Source organism: Hyphopichia burtonii (genome assembly GCF_001661395.1).
Source record: "Hyphopichia burtonii NRRL Y-1933 unplaced genomic scaffold HYPBUscaffold_3, whole genome shotgun sequence".
In the NCBI taxonomy this organism is placed as follows: domain Eukaryota; kingdom Fungi; phylum Ascomycota; class Pichiomycetes; order Serinales; family Debaryomycetaceae; genus Hyphopichia; species Hyphopichia burtonii.
Window position 1 is genome coordinate 1,838,426 of NW_017963730.1, and position 14,135 is coordinate 1,852,560.

Here is a 14,135-nt window from a genome sequence, read left to right on the forward strand (position 1 = left end):
GGGTCAACGAAACAAGGAACCAAAATAAAGCCAATTAGAAGTAAGTTTCATGCTGGTTAATTATTGTCAATTCAATTGTTTCTATTGTAATTGAAGTTGCGAATTTGATTTTGTAACAAAAAAATTCTACTAGATGAGGTTTCAATTAAAATTGTAAAACAAACGAATAAACGCCATGGAAAGAAGTATACGAGTGATGACATTTTGAGCTTGTTCCATTGGCTGAATTATTTAGTTACATGGTAAGCTCGACAAAGTGTTTACATTTACTAATGATTATATGTGAGTATGAATGATTAACTTCGGCAGATGTATCTGAAGGGTAACTATTCTCGAATATACGTCAAGTTTATAGATTTCGTAATCGATAAAGTCGCAGAATTGTGTTTGTTGAGAATTTGCAATAATTTTGCAATATTCAAAATATTTTGCAATTTTCAAAAGATTTTGCAATCCGAAATTGTAGGTGAGCGTTCGGGAAAGTTTCTACGACAAGTGTATAGGTACTAAAGCCAATACGGGGTATGCTTTGCATGAAGAGATACTTATTGAGGGATTTTCATTTAACTTCGCTAAAAACTTACTATGAACATTTTATTAAGCAAGGATGATTTGCTTTAAAGGTTTCATTGGGGCCACTTAGTGAAGCTTGTAAAGTAAATCAGTAGTATTTATTAGATGGATAAGCAATACCATAACTCATTGTAGCTCTTGAACAACTCTGTAATTTCAAGGGTACAAATAAGTGGTGCAAGCTTCTTTTATACGGTATATATAACACTACAAGTTCCAGTCATGGCTTTCTTTGAAATTTGCATTCAGTTCATCAATTTCATGACAGTTAACTTACAAAAGGTCAGATATTTAAGCTCACTGCTTTATCGACTAAACTCACTAAAGTTCCTAAACTCACTAAAGCTAAACTCACTAAAGTTCCTAAACTCACTAAAGCTAAACTCACTAAAGCTAAACTCACTAAAGTTCCTAAACTCACTAAAGCTAAACTCACTAAAGTTCCTAAACTCACTAAAGCTACTAAACTCACTAAAGCTACTAAATTCCCTAAGCCACTTTTCGGCTTTGTGTAAATTTGTCCATCAGTTAAATGTACGGAGGTTTTGACAATCAACCTCGTCGAGCCACTAAGAGGCCAAGAACACAAACAATAAACCGAAGAGATTCACAAGCAGTGTTAAGGTGAATGCAACGTCAAGATAAACCGTGATGAGATTCTCAATAAAGTTTAGTTGTGCAAGTTAGCATTCTCTTATCAATGAACAAGCATATACTGTAATTGAACAGTAAATTTGCTCAAACCAAATAACTCCTTACATTTACACAATACCCATAGATGGTCTTATATCGTTCCAACGGCCAAGGCAACCGATGCAACAAGATAAACCAATCTCGAAAATACGGCAAAAACAAAGATAAGCAGATAAACCTCCGTACAATCGCACTCTTAGCGCCTTTCCCTTGATAACAATCTTGAAGATCCAAGAATATTCAATTTAGGTGAGCCCACTTACAAGTGGACATTGTTAATGCCGTAATTTACTTCAAAATTGTTCTGTAATTATTCCCATATAATCAAAACTTGCTTGGTTATTACTGTAGTTGGAGGGGTGTACGGAGGGGTTTTGGGAATATCAACGGCGATTTAATTTTATTTTTTTTTTGTTGTTCTTGTTCGCTTCCCCATAAAAACATCTAACCTGCAAGAAACTGGGTCAAGGTGTAAAAGGCGGTGCTGCAACCTGTAAATTCCTGGCGGAACCTGCAATTCCTGTAATCTACGAGCGAAAGCCTTATCAGTAGAGAAAAATACCCTACCAATTTTCACCGATTTCCCTTTGATAATGGGGATAATAAGGTGAACATTTTTCCATTATTTAAATGGACTAGGATCCTTTGTCTTTTTGAAAAGTTTTTTTTCTTATTTTCACTTTTCTTATTTAAGTTTCAATCATGTCAAATAAAGTCCTGTCAAATAAAGAACTCGACTACGTACGCTCTAGAGAAGCTGCTGATGGTTCTTCCACTGAAAAAAGTGGAGGAGTCTTGGTTAATGATTTTGAAGAAAAGAAGGAACCAGAATTAACTGGATTTGCTAAAATAAAAGACTCCTTCCGTCGTTATGATTCCGAAGAACTCAATTTGGATCCAAATTTAACCGATATTGAAAAAACTGCCATTATGACTGCCAATTCTCCTTTATCTAGAAAATTGAAAAATAGACATTTACAAATGATTGCCCTTGGGGGGAGTATTGGTACGGGTCTTTTTGTTGGTTCTGGTTCTACTTTAAGAACTGGGGGGCCAGCTGGTGTCTTGATTGGTTACGGGATCATTTCTACTATGATTCTTTGTATGGTTAATGCTGCTGGGGAATTATCGGTTACTTTCCCAGTTTCTGGTGCTTTTGTTACTTACAATACTAGATTTCTTGATCCTTCTCTTTCATTTTCTTTGGCTTGGAATTATGCTCTTCAATGGTTGGTTGTGCTTCCATTGGAATTGGTTGCGGCTTCAATGACTATTCAATATTGGGATACTACTACTAACCCCGCTGCTTACGTCGTTATCTTTTATGTTTTGATTGTAGCAATTAACTTTTTTGGTGTTAAAGGTTACGGTGAAGCCGAATTTCTCTTTTCGCTCATTAAAGTTCTTGCAGTTACTGGGTTTATTATTTTAGGTATTGTGTTGGTTTGTGGTGGTGGTCCAAATGATGAAGGTTATATCGGTGGTAGATACTGGCATAACCCGGGTGCCATTCATAATGGGTTTAAAGGGGTTTGTTCAGTTTTCGTCACTGCTGCTTTTGCCTTTGCTGGTACTGAATTGGCTGCTTTGGGTGCTGCTGAAACTGCTGATGTCCGTAAATCTTTACCAAAAGCTACTAAACAAGTTTTTTGGAGAATTGCTCTTTTCTACATTATTTCTTTAACCTTGGTTGGTTTATTGGTTCCTTATAATGATGAAAGACTTCTTGGTTCTTCTTCTGTTGATGCAAATGCTTCTCCATTTGTTATCTCAATTAAAAACGCCCAAATTAAGGGTTTACCTTCTGTCATGAATGCCGTCATTATGATTGCGGTCTTATCCGTTGGTAATTCTTCAGTTTTCGCTTCAAGTAGAACCTTGGCTGCTATTGCTTCTGCTGGTATGGCTCCAAAAATTTTTGCTTATATCGATAAAGCCGGTCGTCCTTTATTTGGTATTATTTTCCAATGTATTTTTGGTTTACTTTGTTTTGTCTGTGCTTCTTCTAAAGAAGGTGATGTTTTCACTTGGTTATTGGCTCTTTCTGGTTTATCTTCTTTATTCACTTGGGGTGGTATCATGTTATGTCACATTCGTTTCAGACGTGCTTTATACGTTCAAGGTAGAGACACTAGTGAACTTGTCTTCAAATCTCAATTTGGAGTTTATGGTTCTTACTATGGGGTTACCATTATCGGTTTAATTCTTATCGCTCAATTTTGGATTGCTTTATTCCCTTCAAATAAACCTTCAGCTTTAAATTTCTTTGAAAATTATTTAGGTGCAATTGTGGTACTTGCTTTCTACATTCCTCATAAATTATGGAGACGTGGTAGTCTTTACATTAAAGCTAAAGATATTGATCTTGATACTGGTAGAAGAGAATTAGATTTAGACTTGTTAAAACAAGAAATTGCCGAAGAAAAAGAAATTCTTGCTTCAAAACCTTTGTACAAGAGAATTTACCACTTCTGGTGTTAGATATACTTTATAAATTGTTATATAGTTTTATTAATGTAATTTTAGTAATTATTAAAATTGAAGATATGTCTGTAGAAGATAAAAAGAAAAAAGTTCCGCTCGATGCGATTTAATTAATTGATCTGATAAGAGAATTTACGACCACAATCAATCGATCGATTGTTCTTTTGCCTTAACATTTTCGGTTAGCTCAAATTTGACTTGTACCGATATCGTTCATTCAAAATCAAACATTCCCTAACTTCTTTCCATCAGCTGACAAGTGCCGATTTTGTAATATCTTTGATTTTCTAAACGGATAATTCATTAAATGAAATACTTTCAATGTAAAATTCGTCATCGAAATTAGTTTTGAGTTGAGCTCTGGAAGGAGTGTTACCTTCACTCATAAAGAAAGTATTAGTCATAGCAGTGACACCGTCGTTGAAATATAATTCGATGATATTTCTATCAACCACCCCGTATATCTTATATTGGCCATCGGATGAAGGTTCAACATAAGCACTTAATTGTCCAGTGAAATAAGGATTTTTGTATGGAGTATTGGATCTATCAAGGTAAAAAGATTGCCCTACAGGGTCATAACCAAAACGAATGGATTCTTTACCATCAGCAGAGCTTATGTATAAATCTAAATTGGCAAGATCAGAATGAGCAAGAGCATTTATAGCTTTAAATTTTAATTCGAATTCAAAAACACCCGAATCTGCTTCAAAATCAATTGAATCATTTGCACTTAATGTAATATTTTTTTTTTCCAAAGTTTTGGCAACGTCAGTTTGAAAAACAGGAGTCTGTATTAACGTTAATAGTTTTGATTCTGGGTTAGCAGCAACATAGTCTAAACTGAAATTACGAGTCAATGATAATGAACTTCTCCATTCTTTTGTTGGAACGTTATTTGCGTATTGCCAATTAGAAGCCCAAGCAATGGCGAGGACCCCATCAGCTTTTTCAACGTCACTGAAAGTTTGTAAAGCATAATAATCTTTACCAAGATCTACAAATCTAGTAAAGTGATCAATTGGCTTGAATTCAACCCCATCAAAATCACCAATGAAATATTGATTTGTAGAACCACCCACTGGAGAACCGGGATTAATTGCAATAAACATCACCCATTTGGATTCATTAGTACCGGTAATTGGAATTTCAATTAAACCTGGACATTCAAATTGGAATCCAGGATATCCTGCAGTGAAATTAGAGTGAAATTTCCAATTTTTCAAATCGGGAGAACCAAAAATTTGAACCTTATATTCTTGAGATTTAACAACAACCATAATCCATTGATTAGAGTGTTGATGCCAGAAAACTTTTGGGTCTCTGAACTGGGTTGAGTTCACGTCAAGCACCGGATTATTATGGAATTTAGTGAAAGTATAACCCCCATCAAGAGAGTATGCGAGATCTTGGGTTTGAATATCTGCATTGTTTGTATAAATTGCAACCACCCTTTGATCTGGATCAATTGAATCGTCAAAAAAGCCCGAGGTATTATTATGATCAATAACAATACTACCGGAGAATATCCCTTCGTCATCACGGTCAGGGCTAATTGCCAATTTTTCATGGTTCCATGTAGTCAAGTCTTTAGAAGTAGCATGCCCCCAGTACAATGGTTGATTCCAAAAAGGGTCATGAGGGTTATACTGAAAGTAGATATGCCAAAGATCAGCTTTTTTATCATAGAACAAGCCATTTGGATCGTTCATCCACCCCTTTTCTGGGGTATAATGAAGCAACGGGCGATTATCGCCAGCAGCAGCAGTAGCAGCAGAAACCATGGTTGTATAAAGAAGAGAAAATAGAAGCACGGAAAATCTCATCATCGAATCTTCTATTTTTTAATCGTTTTTTTTCCTGGTGCACTCGTTTTAATACCGTCATTCTTGAGCCAATACTTCCCATATTTATACTCTCCCCTTCACGGCGAAACTCCTCTTGAAATTCAGATTATCCTTTGGGGAGTCTAATTAATGTAAATCTTTTCTTGGGAGGATTTTAGCGTATTCAATTGACCCCCACAGACACAAGTACGATGCGCTGCAGCTTAACTTGGAGAAAATTTGATCCGGGGAACCCCATTTGTACCGACCTCGTACACCCAACAGGGCACCAAAACAATACAAAGAGATTGAAAAGTGCCCCCACATTAACTCATTTTTGTATTCAACAAATAGGCATGATCATACAATATAAGAAACGGCAAAAGGAAAGGAAAAAGCTCAAATCTCGTCATGTTTGTTTATTATTCCCCCAGGATAAATTCCAAACAGCGAGCAATCAGGTTATTCCAGGAAACCTAATTTTTCCATGGGTGTTTTTCCAGCACGGCGAATTATCCCGATTACAGCTGAATAAATTCTTCGTAGTTGAGAAGGGTTATTGGATTAATTACAACACCGCGAACTTGATGACTATGGGCAACCTAACCTTAGAATGACAGTTCGCAGTGTCTAAATACGTAGAGTGGGCCCTCTTGACTTCGGGGGATCTATCTACTCTTTGGGAACTTTTAGGCCGTCTCACACTTCTGTACACCAAACAAACTGTGGAGCAATCTCTTGTTTGCCATCAGATATTGTTTTAAGGTTTTATTGAAAATTGGAAAATGGAGCTACTTTTTTCTTATTCAAAACAAGATATAAAATGACAACAGTATTTGTCACAGGGGCAACTGGGTTCATAGCGTTACATACGGTCAAACAATTGATCTCAAAGGGATATAAGGTGATTGGGACCGTACGTTCGGAATCTAAAGGAGAAAAGCTTGTCAAATCATTGGGGTCTACCAATTTCAAGTACGTTATTGTTCCTGATATTGTAGCAGAAGGTGCTTTTGATCAAGCTTTAAAAGAAAATCCAGAGATTAAAGTTTTCCTACATACTGCTTCTCCAGTATTATTTGAGTCAAATAATATTGAAGAGGAACTTTTAAAACCAGCAATTAGAGGTACGAAAAATGCATTCGATGCAATTTTCAAATATGGTTCTCAAATAACTTCGGTTGTACTTACTTCTTCATTCGCTGCTGTAACAAAGAACGGTAAAGATGATCCGGTTTACAATGAAGATTCTTGGAATGATATGACTTACGAAGATTCCTTAACGGATAAAAGATTGGGTTATAGGGGTTCCAAAACTTATGCTGAAAAAAGTGCTTGGGACTTTATTAAAAATAATAAAGTCAATTTCACTTTGAACGTTATTAATCCTTCTTTTGTATTTGGACCTCAGGCTTTTGATAATAATAAAGATATATTGAATTTTTCAGCAGAAATTGTTAACAAATATGTTAAGTTAAACAAAGATGATGAAATCCCTTCATTTACAGGTGGGTTTATTGATGTTAGAGATGTTGCTAAAGCTCATATAGTTGCATTTGAAAATTCAAGTATCAAGAATCAACGTTTGTTGTTATGGAATGGTAAATTCAATTCACAAATTATTTTGGACTTGATCCATGAAAATTTTCCTCAATTGAATGATAAGGTCCCCAAGGGTGAACCTGGATCTGGTGAAAAACTTCTTAGTCTTCAATCTCAAATTGATAATTCTAAATCTAAGAAATTATTAGATTTTGAATTCATCTCTTTGAAACAATCTATTGTGGATACTGTTAGTCAAATTTTGAAATCAAAACTGAACTAAAGTATGAAAGTTAAACGGAAATAATATATCAATTTTCTTATGTATTTTATACTATATGACAATATATATTAATTTTACATTTTTAAAAAATTCGCAGCTTTATAAAAAATTATGCCCATTTACCTAAAACACTCATGAGTATCATCCCAGCTACTAAAGCAACAAAAGCAAGAGAGGTTTTTATCATTGGAGCATTGGCTAAACTACCGAAGAGCCAATCATGAGCCCACATTTCAATAAGCCCAGTCCAAATAAGAACACCCGCAGAAAATGAATCTAAAGTACCTAATGCAATAACAGTACTTGGATCATTACCATTAAATTTTTTTAAAGTACCAATACCGATTGCCATACCAATTGGGGTAATTACTGCAAATACTGAAGCCATTAATAATTTTGATAAAAGCTTTGCATCCTTCAACTCTGCAATTCTAGAACCTAAAGCGAGACCTTCAAACATTTGATGGAATAAAATAACAATGAATAATGTAATGAAAAAAGAATCACCTGCAACTACCAAAGTGATCCCAATTAAAATAGAATGGAAAACTATACCCGCTTCTAAAAGCATAACTGAAAGTTTATCTTGAAGAGCTGATCCATGAAAATGGTGGTTGTGATTATGAACGGGAACAGTGTTCTCTTCACTGCTATTAATATCCTTTTGATCTTCATGGTCAGAAGAATTCTGAGCTGAGCGCTTATCAATGCTATTTTTCACAACTCTAGTACCAACGTATTCAATTAAAAATGCCAAAAATATCCCAGCCATAGTGATTGCGGAAGCAGTTGATTCATATTGTAAACTAATACATGAGTTCCCCCACATTAACTCTGCATGGGTAATTAAATGAACAAAAGCCGTTGACACAATTACCCCAGTTCCAAATTGTTTAATTATAACAATAACGTTCGAATCAGTTGAAAAGTTTGTAAACCTGGTTAATAAAATAGGGCCAAATACCCCAATGGCAGATGTGGCCAAAATAACAAATAAAAGACCAATTCTCAAAGGTATATTGTAATCCCGGTCAACTCTTTCGCAAGATTGGGCCAGTTTACTGCCATGTTCTGATTCACCTTCAGCAAGACAATGTTCAACACCAGCATGGAAATGACAGTTTTTCTTACCACCAGATGAAGAGGAAGAAGAAGAAGACGACTCCAGCTCAGCAGCAAATTGAACTTCATCATCGCCATTCATACAGAAAGTATCAGTTTCATGTGCATGACAACCAGTGTATTCACTGGGAGCATCTTTTGTATTTGAAGGAGCAGGAACAACAGAGCCCTCTCTACCTTGTCCATCAACACAGAACTGAGTAGATCCATGAAAATGACAACTAGTAATTGCTGTGGTTTGGCCAGTAGCACTTGACTCATTTGAGGCACTTGATGATCCATTTCCACCATCTCTAGTTGCACCAGCAGCCGCGTTAGCTTGATCATTGGTGATACGAGCACCACTTTGGGTTGTTTGTGTAGCTATCCTATAATCTCTAGTGGAAGTTACTGTCACAGTAGCCCAAACGGGACTACTCAAGATCAATACCAAAAATCTTTTAAGTTGCATCGTTAGTGAGCTTATAGGGATATTGTCTTACATTTTTGGATCTTCCACTAGTTAAATACATGTTTCGGTTCCAATTAAACCAATAAGGTGGTTCCTTAATCACCTAACCCAAGTCATCCTGCCAAGAAGCTATATCATTATACAAGGATATATAGTTGACTTATGATTTGACTGCAAACTCAAAAAATTTTTTCTCAACCTCTCATAAATACATCAATTCAACTGCCAAGCAACATCAACGCCGTGTTCTTCTGTGAAACAAACAGTTTAAAATGTAACTACTGAGGTTGCAAAAAAAATCAATTATGAAATTAGGTAAGATGATTTAAATAAACTTTGTAAACTATTGAATTTCAATAAACAATTAACTGTTGAGGATAGAAGAAAGAGGAGAACACATGGAGAAGAATGAGTTTTCTGCTCAAGATACGATCTTGAGTGGCTTAACAAGTGTTCATACTCTCAAATTACGAAGTGGATGATCCCATATTGTTGGTATCTGTAAATAGTTTGTTCTTAGCGTTTATGAAGGTGAACTTCTTGATCACTAGAGGTCTCTTGCCAAGCCAAAGTCTAATAACCACTGATTCAGTCTTAAATTATTTGCATCACTGGTGGTATATAAGTTGGATGATTAGTCTTCGCTAAAGATTAGATTTAAGTGATCAATATCGATAATGAGGTTCATTTTCCTGTCATTTTGTTTCATTGCTGCTGTTAATTGTGCGTCTTCTTCTTCGGAACCAACAGTCACTAGTATAGTTGATTCTTCTTCGACCTACGATTGGACTGATGGATGGCAGCAAGAGTTTCCAATTCATAAATCTTGCAATGATACGCAATTTAATCAACTTGCGAAAGCTTTACAAGAGACTAAGGAGTTGGCTGCACATGCTAGAGATCATACTGTAAGATTTGGTAACGAATCTAAATTTTTCCGCAAATACTTTGGTGATGACTCTCCTTCTGGTGAGGTTATTGGGATCTTTGATAATGTTGTTCGTGCTGACAAATCCGGTGTTTTGTTCCGTTGTGACGATATTGACAATAACTGTCAAAATGCCGGCTGGGCTGGTCACTGGAGAGGTGAAAATGCCACCGATCAAACTGTGATTTGTGATTTGTCGTACTCTTCAAGACAGTATTTATCTCAAATTTGCTCTTTAGGTTTTACTGTTGCTAATTCAAAAAATTCTGTTTATTGGGCAGCTGATTTATTACATAGGGTTTGGCATACGGATAAACTAGGACAGGGTATCGTTGGCCATTACGCTGATACTTATAAAGAATGCTTAGATTTAGCTAAAAGCAATTCTTCTGAAGCAGTTCGAAATTCTGCTACTTTAAGATATTATGCTTTAGACGTTTACGCTTATGACATAGCTGTTCCTGGTAAAGGTTGTACGGGTAAATCCGATCATTCGGACTCGAAAGACTCCAACTCAGAGACCGCTACTAAGAGTGACAGTAATGGTGGAACAGAATGTCATACTCATTCTGATGGTGAAACCCATTGTGTGTAAATTCTTCAATAAACAATTTTTTTTCGCACCCGTATATTTTTGCAACAACTTTGCTTTCAAATATCTACTTAATTGAGTTCGTTTTAAAGAATACGAAGCTCCCGATTATTTTCCATTTTCTTTTGTAAAAAACACCAAAACAGGTGATTCCTATTAAATAGATTAGTTTGATTCTGTGGAGTTGGTATCGGCCCGTATTCCATTACTTGTTACCTTTGACGGATTACTCCAACTTAACTTTTCAACTTCTTATTCGTGATAATTGAAAACGGTTTGGCGTTATAATGCTTAAGTCACCTCTAAAATAATAAGATTCAGGCACATTTTCCCCTTATTACTTAATTACGGATATGTGTGGCTGTCATCGCACCTCAAACAATTAATTAGTTTATCGCAATGGTTCCCGTCATATAACTTTGCAGCCGCTTTTTTTAGTTCTTTAAAAGGATCTTTTTGGTACACTTTGCAAAATCTTCTTGAAAACAATCTTCTCGTCTACTGCTATGATGACCCAGGTGGAAAAGATCCAGAAAGAGCAGATTCGAGTGGAGGTTGATGGAATAAATGAACATTCCTCGAACTTCACAGAGGAAAAAGTGGTTTTTAACGATTTCTACATTAGCAGAGAGAAAAGATGGAATTTATTCTGGACATCGAAATCTCCTAAAAGTTCGAAAATTGATGCTCCTTTTTATCTTTGGAATCCCAAAGAATTATCCAAAGAAGAAAAAAAGGTTTATGTCAAAGTGGATTGCATAATTTTGACCTATGTCTGCTTGTCATTCTTTGTAAGATACCTCGATTATGCTAACGTCAGTAATGCTTGGGTCCTGGTACGTATCAATTTTTCTTTATTTTAAAAAGTTAAAATTCTAACAATTATTAGGGAATGCCGGAGGAATTGAATTTAGCTCCTAATGCTCTAGTCATTTTAAATAAGGTGTTTTATGTTTTGTATGCTATTTTCGGAGTATTGGGTCCAATCGCTCTAACTAGATTTGAGCCAAAGCTTGTGTTGCCAATTATAGAGATATCGTGGGCAATATTTTGTTTATTATGTGGAGTTGCTTCTCATAACTTCAAAAGTTTATTGGTCTTTAGATGCTTTCAAGGTGCTTTAGAAGGCTGCTGTTTTCCATGTATTCATTATGTATGTAATTTCAATTACAACTTTAATTATATATACTAACTTTTTACAGATTTTAGGTAGCTTTTACCCGCATAGCTTATTAAGCTCGCGTACTGCAATATTCATTGCTAGTGGTGCTGCAGGAACAATGTTTGGGGGTTATATACAATCGGGAGTTTATGCAACATTGAATGGGAGATATGGATTGGCAGGTTGGAGATGGATCTTTATAGTTGATGCCATTATCACTGTTGTACCGGTTGCTATAATAGGATTTATATTACCAGACTTTCCTAACAATTATCCTAAAAAGAATTTTTTTTTTAATAAACGAGAATATGAGATATTAAGGAAAAACTTAGCAGTTGTGAAAAACGTTAGAGAAAACAAAGAGTTCAGTTGGAAACAAATAAAAAATGTCTTTGCTTCGTGGCAATTCTGGGTTTTCAACGCAGGGTACACCTTAAATCATCTCCCGAGTGATGCAGGTTCTTACTGGGGTGTAGTGCTTGAAAAATTAGATTATAACGTTTATCAGAGAAACAATATTCCTACGATCCAATCTGCTGTCAATATCGTAGTAACTGTTCTTACTGGATGGTTTTGTGATGTGCGTAAAAAGAAATGGGAAGTCAATTTGTTTGTTTCAGTAGCTTGGTTGGTGGGGTTGATTATTCTAACTATATATGATGTTCCTCGGTCGGCGCTATTTGTTGGATACTCCTTGCAAGGCTTCTCGGGTGCAGCAAGCTCTATTATGGTGAGTTGGACTAACGAAATGTGTCGAGAAAACCCAATTCTCAGAAGTATAACCTTGGGCAGCTTGAATCTCATTATGATAATTCCATCTACTCCCTTGGGTATCTTTCTTTTCACAACTGCAAAAGCTCCTAGGTATCGCGCTGGTATGTTGTATTCTTTGATAGTTCTTATTGTATCAACACTTTTCACTTTTGTTATTATTTTATTTGATAGATATCAAAATAGAATAAGAGATTTTTATAACGAAAAGGTGAATTCAGAAAATCAAAGCAATGAGTAACAAATATGTTTTTTTCACTTGTTAGTAGTAATGGTCTTGGATGACTTATAAAAGCCAAACAAAAAGCTTTCGGACTTCAACTAGAGTAAATAGAAATGGTGTGTCCTTTGACTGGCCAAGATATATATGCATCGGTATAGTATTATATCGATGAAATCAAATTTTAAGTAGGAGATTCTTGAAGGCACAAAACAAATGTAGTCTCAACCTTAAGATATACCGGTGTACTTCAACTGTTGGAAATACATACAAATCCTTGAGTTGTCATCATTCAGGTTAGAAAATGATGTTTAGTTTAAAAAAAGATAATGTGTCACGATAAGGGGGGGAGCATTTTGCATCCAACTCCAATCTCTTTAAATTACTTGAATATTCATTTTTAATAGAATTGTAAGCTCTTGGGGATTTGCAGCAAAGCTATGCACAAGGGGTGTCGAAACCTAGACCATATAGATTTGGTCCCTCTGATAAAATCTTCTTACGTGATATACAGGAAGTCCAAAAATTATGTTTCGATATGGTTTTTGCATGTTTCAGGATTAATTTCAGAATTGCAGCTCGATTTGGTTGCAAGTTTGATTCAGATTAATTTTCGCAGCCTAAGAACATTAAACATACATTAAATAATGCGATATAAAATTTGACCTTCTTATATTCCTGAGCGTAACAGAGTATTTCATCCTATGATCGAGATGTCCCTTATAAATTTTGAAGAGTAATACGAGGCCTTGAAAGAGAAGGTGCACGGTCTTGTTGTTTACGGCGGCAAGGTGACATCCAGAAAGTTGGCTACGATAAGTTCCTTTCCCTGCTATATAATAAGGGACAGTCTCTTTAGAAAGATACTGAATGCATTTAACGATTTTGATCTCTCACTACTCACTATTACTGACAGAGTATATACAACGATTCTATTGAAGCCATACTTCAAAAAGAGATCACGAAGGTCATTAATAGAAGCTATCCAAAAACTGAACGTCAGTGGTGCTAAAGTCACAGGCACCCCAATTCGGAAAATTAAACCAAAACTAACATGTAAACTTGACAATGACTGTTTCAGCAATCTGACAGCTTTTCATGGAGATTAGAAAGACAAAATTTCAAATTTAAACGAATCAAACTTTTATGACAAGTACTAGCAAATAACTAGGGGGCTCAAAGTGGGATATCGCTATGAATTTCTGTATGAAGAAGGTTACTGGCTTTCTTTTTTTTGTGAACAACATCGGGAAACCTGTTATCGGTTTGCTTGATGTTGCTGATTGTTATATTGGACATGCCAATAGTCATAACAGAACAACTTTTGTGGACAACATCCAGTTTAACACTAATTCAGTGTTAGGTTTGTAATATTTTTTTCATTTTTCAAAAACGTATTTCAACACCTAATAATTCCAAAACCTCACGTCCCTAGCTCATTTCAAATGTCCTTGGTCCGCTTGCAACAGTTTCTACTGCACTACCGAC

At 35.6% G+C, this 14,135-nt stretch overlaps 8 protein-coding genes across 8 annotated transcripts in view; 5 read left to right on the forward strand and 3 right to left on the reverse strand.

Annotated features, from left to right (window-relative positions):
* Positions 1-1,968: 1,968 nt before the first annotated feature.
* Positions 1,969-3,747, forward strand: HYPBUDRAFT_107690 (amino acid permease; the record flags this gene model as incomplete). The annotated part of the gene is made up of 1 exon (XM_020218575.1): positions 1,969-3,747. One exon carries the CDS (start codon positions 1,969-1,971, stop codon positions 3,745-3,747), a length of 1,779 nt encoding a protein of 592 aa, XP_020077363.1.
* Positions 3,748-4,037: 290 nt separating this feature from the next.
* Positions 4,038-5,579, reverse strand: HYPBUDRAFT_106671 (glycoside hydrolase family 32 protein; the record flags this gene model as incomplete). The annotated part of the gene is made up of 1 exon (XM_020218502.1): positions 4,038-5,579. The coding sequence occupies one exon, from the start codon at positions 5,577-5,579 to the stop codon at positions 4,038-4,040; it is 1,542 nt and encodes a 513-aa protein (XP_020077364.1).
* A 104-nt stretch (positions 5,580-5,683) lies between these two features.
* On the forward strand, positions 5,684-6,296 carry HYPBUDRAFT_204110 (uncharacterized protein). Its single transcript, XM_020223034.1, has one exon. The coding sequence runs from the start codon at positions 5,789-5,791 to the stop codon at positions 6,191-6,193; it is 405 nt and encodes a 134-aa protein (XP_020077365.1). The 5' UTR covers positions 5,684-5,788; the 3' UTR covers positions 6,194-6,296.
* A 103-nt stretch (positions 6,297-6,399) lies between these two features.
* HYPBUDRAFT_107695 (SDR family oxidoreductase) lies at positions 6,400-7,401 on the forward strand (the record flags this gene model as incomplete). The annotated part of the gene is made up of 1 exon (XM_020218576.1): positions 6,400-7,401. One exon carries the CDS (start codon positions 6,400-6,402, stop codon positions 7,399-7,401), a length of 1,002 nt encoding a protein of 333 aa, XP_020077366.1.
* Positions 7,402-7,510: 109 nt separating this feature from the next.
* ZRT1 (Zrt1p) lies at positions 7,511-8,974 on the reverse strand (the record flags this gene model as incomplete). Its single annotated transcript, XM_020222252.1, has 2 exons — positions 7,511-8,779; positions 8,837-8,974. 2 exons carry the CDS (start codon positions 8,972-8,974, stop codon positions 7,511-7,513), a joined length of 1,407 nt encoding a protein of 468 aa, XP_020077367.1.
* A 346-nt stretch (positions 8,975-9,320) lies between these two features.
* On the forward strand, positions 9,321-10,497 carry PRA1 (Pra1p; the record flags this gene model as incomplete). Its single annotated transcript, XM_020219690.1, has 1 exon — positions 9,321-10,497. The coding sequence occupies exon 1, from the start codon at positions 9,652-9,654 to the stop codon at positions 10,495-10,497; it is 846 nt and encodes a 281-aa protein (XP_020077368.1). The 5' UTR covers positions 9,321-9,651.
* A 396-nt stretch (positions 10,498-10,893) lies between these two features.
* Positions 10,894-12,668, forward strand: HYPBUDRAFT_240578 (MFS general substrate transporter; the record flags this gene model as incomplete). The annotated part of the gene is made up of 4 exons (XM_020223261.1): positions 10,894-10,896; positions 11,013-11,330; positions 11,384-11,647; positions 11,697-12,668. The coding sequence occupies 4 exons, from the start codon at positions 10,894-10,896 to the stop codon at positions 12,666-12,668; spliced, it is 1,557 nt and encodes a 518-aa protein (XP_020077369.1).
* Positions 12,669-13,823: 1,155 nt separating this feature from the next.
* HYPBUDRAFT_6094 (uncharacterized protein) overlaps positions 13,824-14,135 on the reverse strand; it is a gene marked incomplete at both ends in the record, with an annotated part of 723 nt that continues 411 nt past the window's right edge. The window contains one exon of the mRNA XM_020223545.1: positions 13,824-13,849. Within this exon, the coding sequence (XP_020077370.1) occupies positions 13,824-13,849 (26 nt within the window). The remainder of the gene's footprint in view (positions 13,850-14,135) is intronic.

Bases quoted from the DNA above. Each gene is read 5' to 3' on its own strand.
- HYPBUDRAFT_204110 (XM_020223034.1), top strand. From the start codon at position 5,789: ATGCGCTGCAGCTTAACTTGGAGAAAATTTGATCCGGGGAACCCCATT.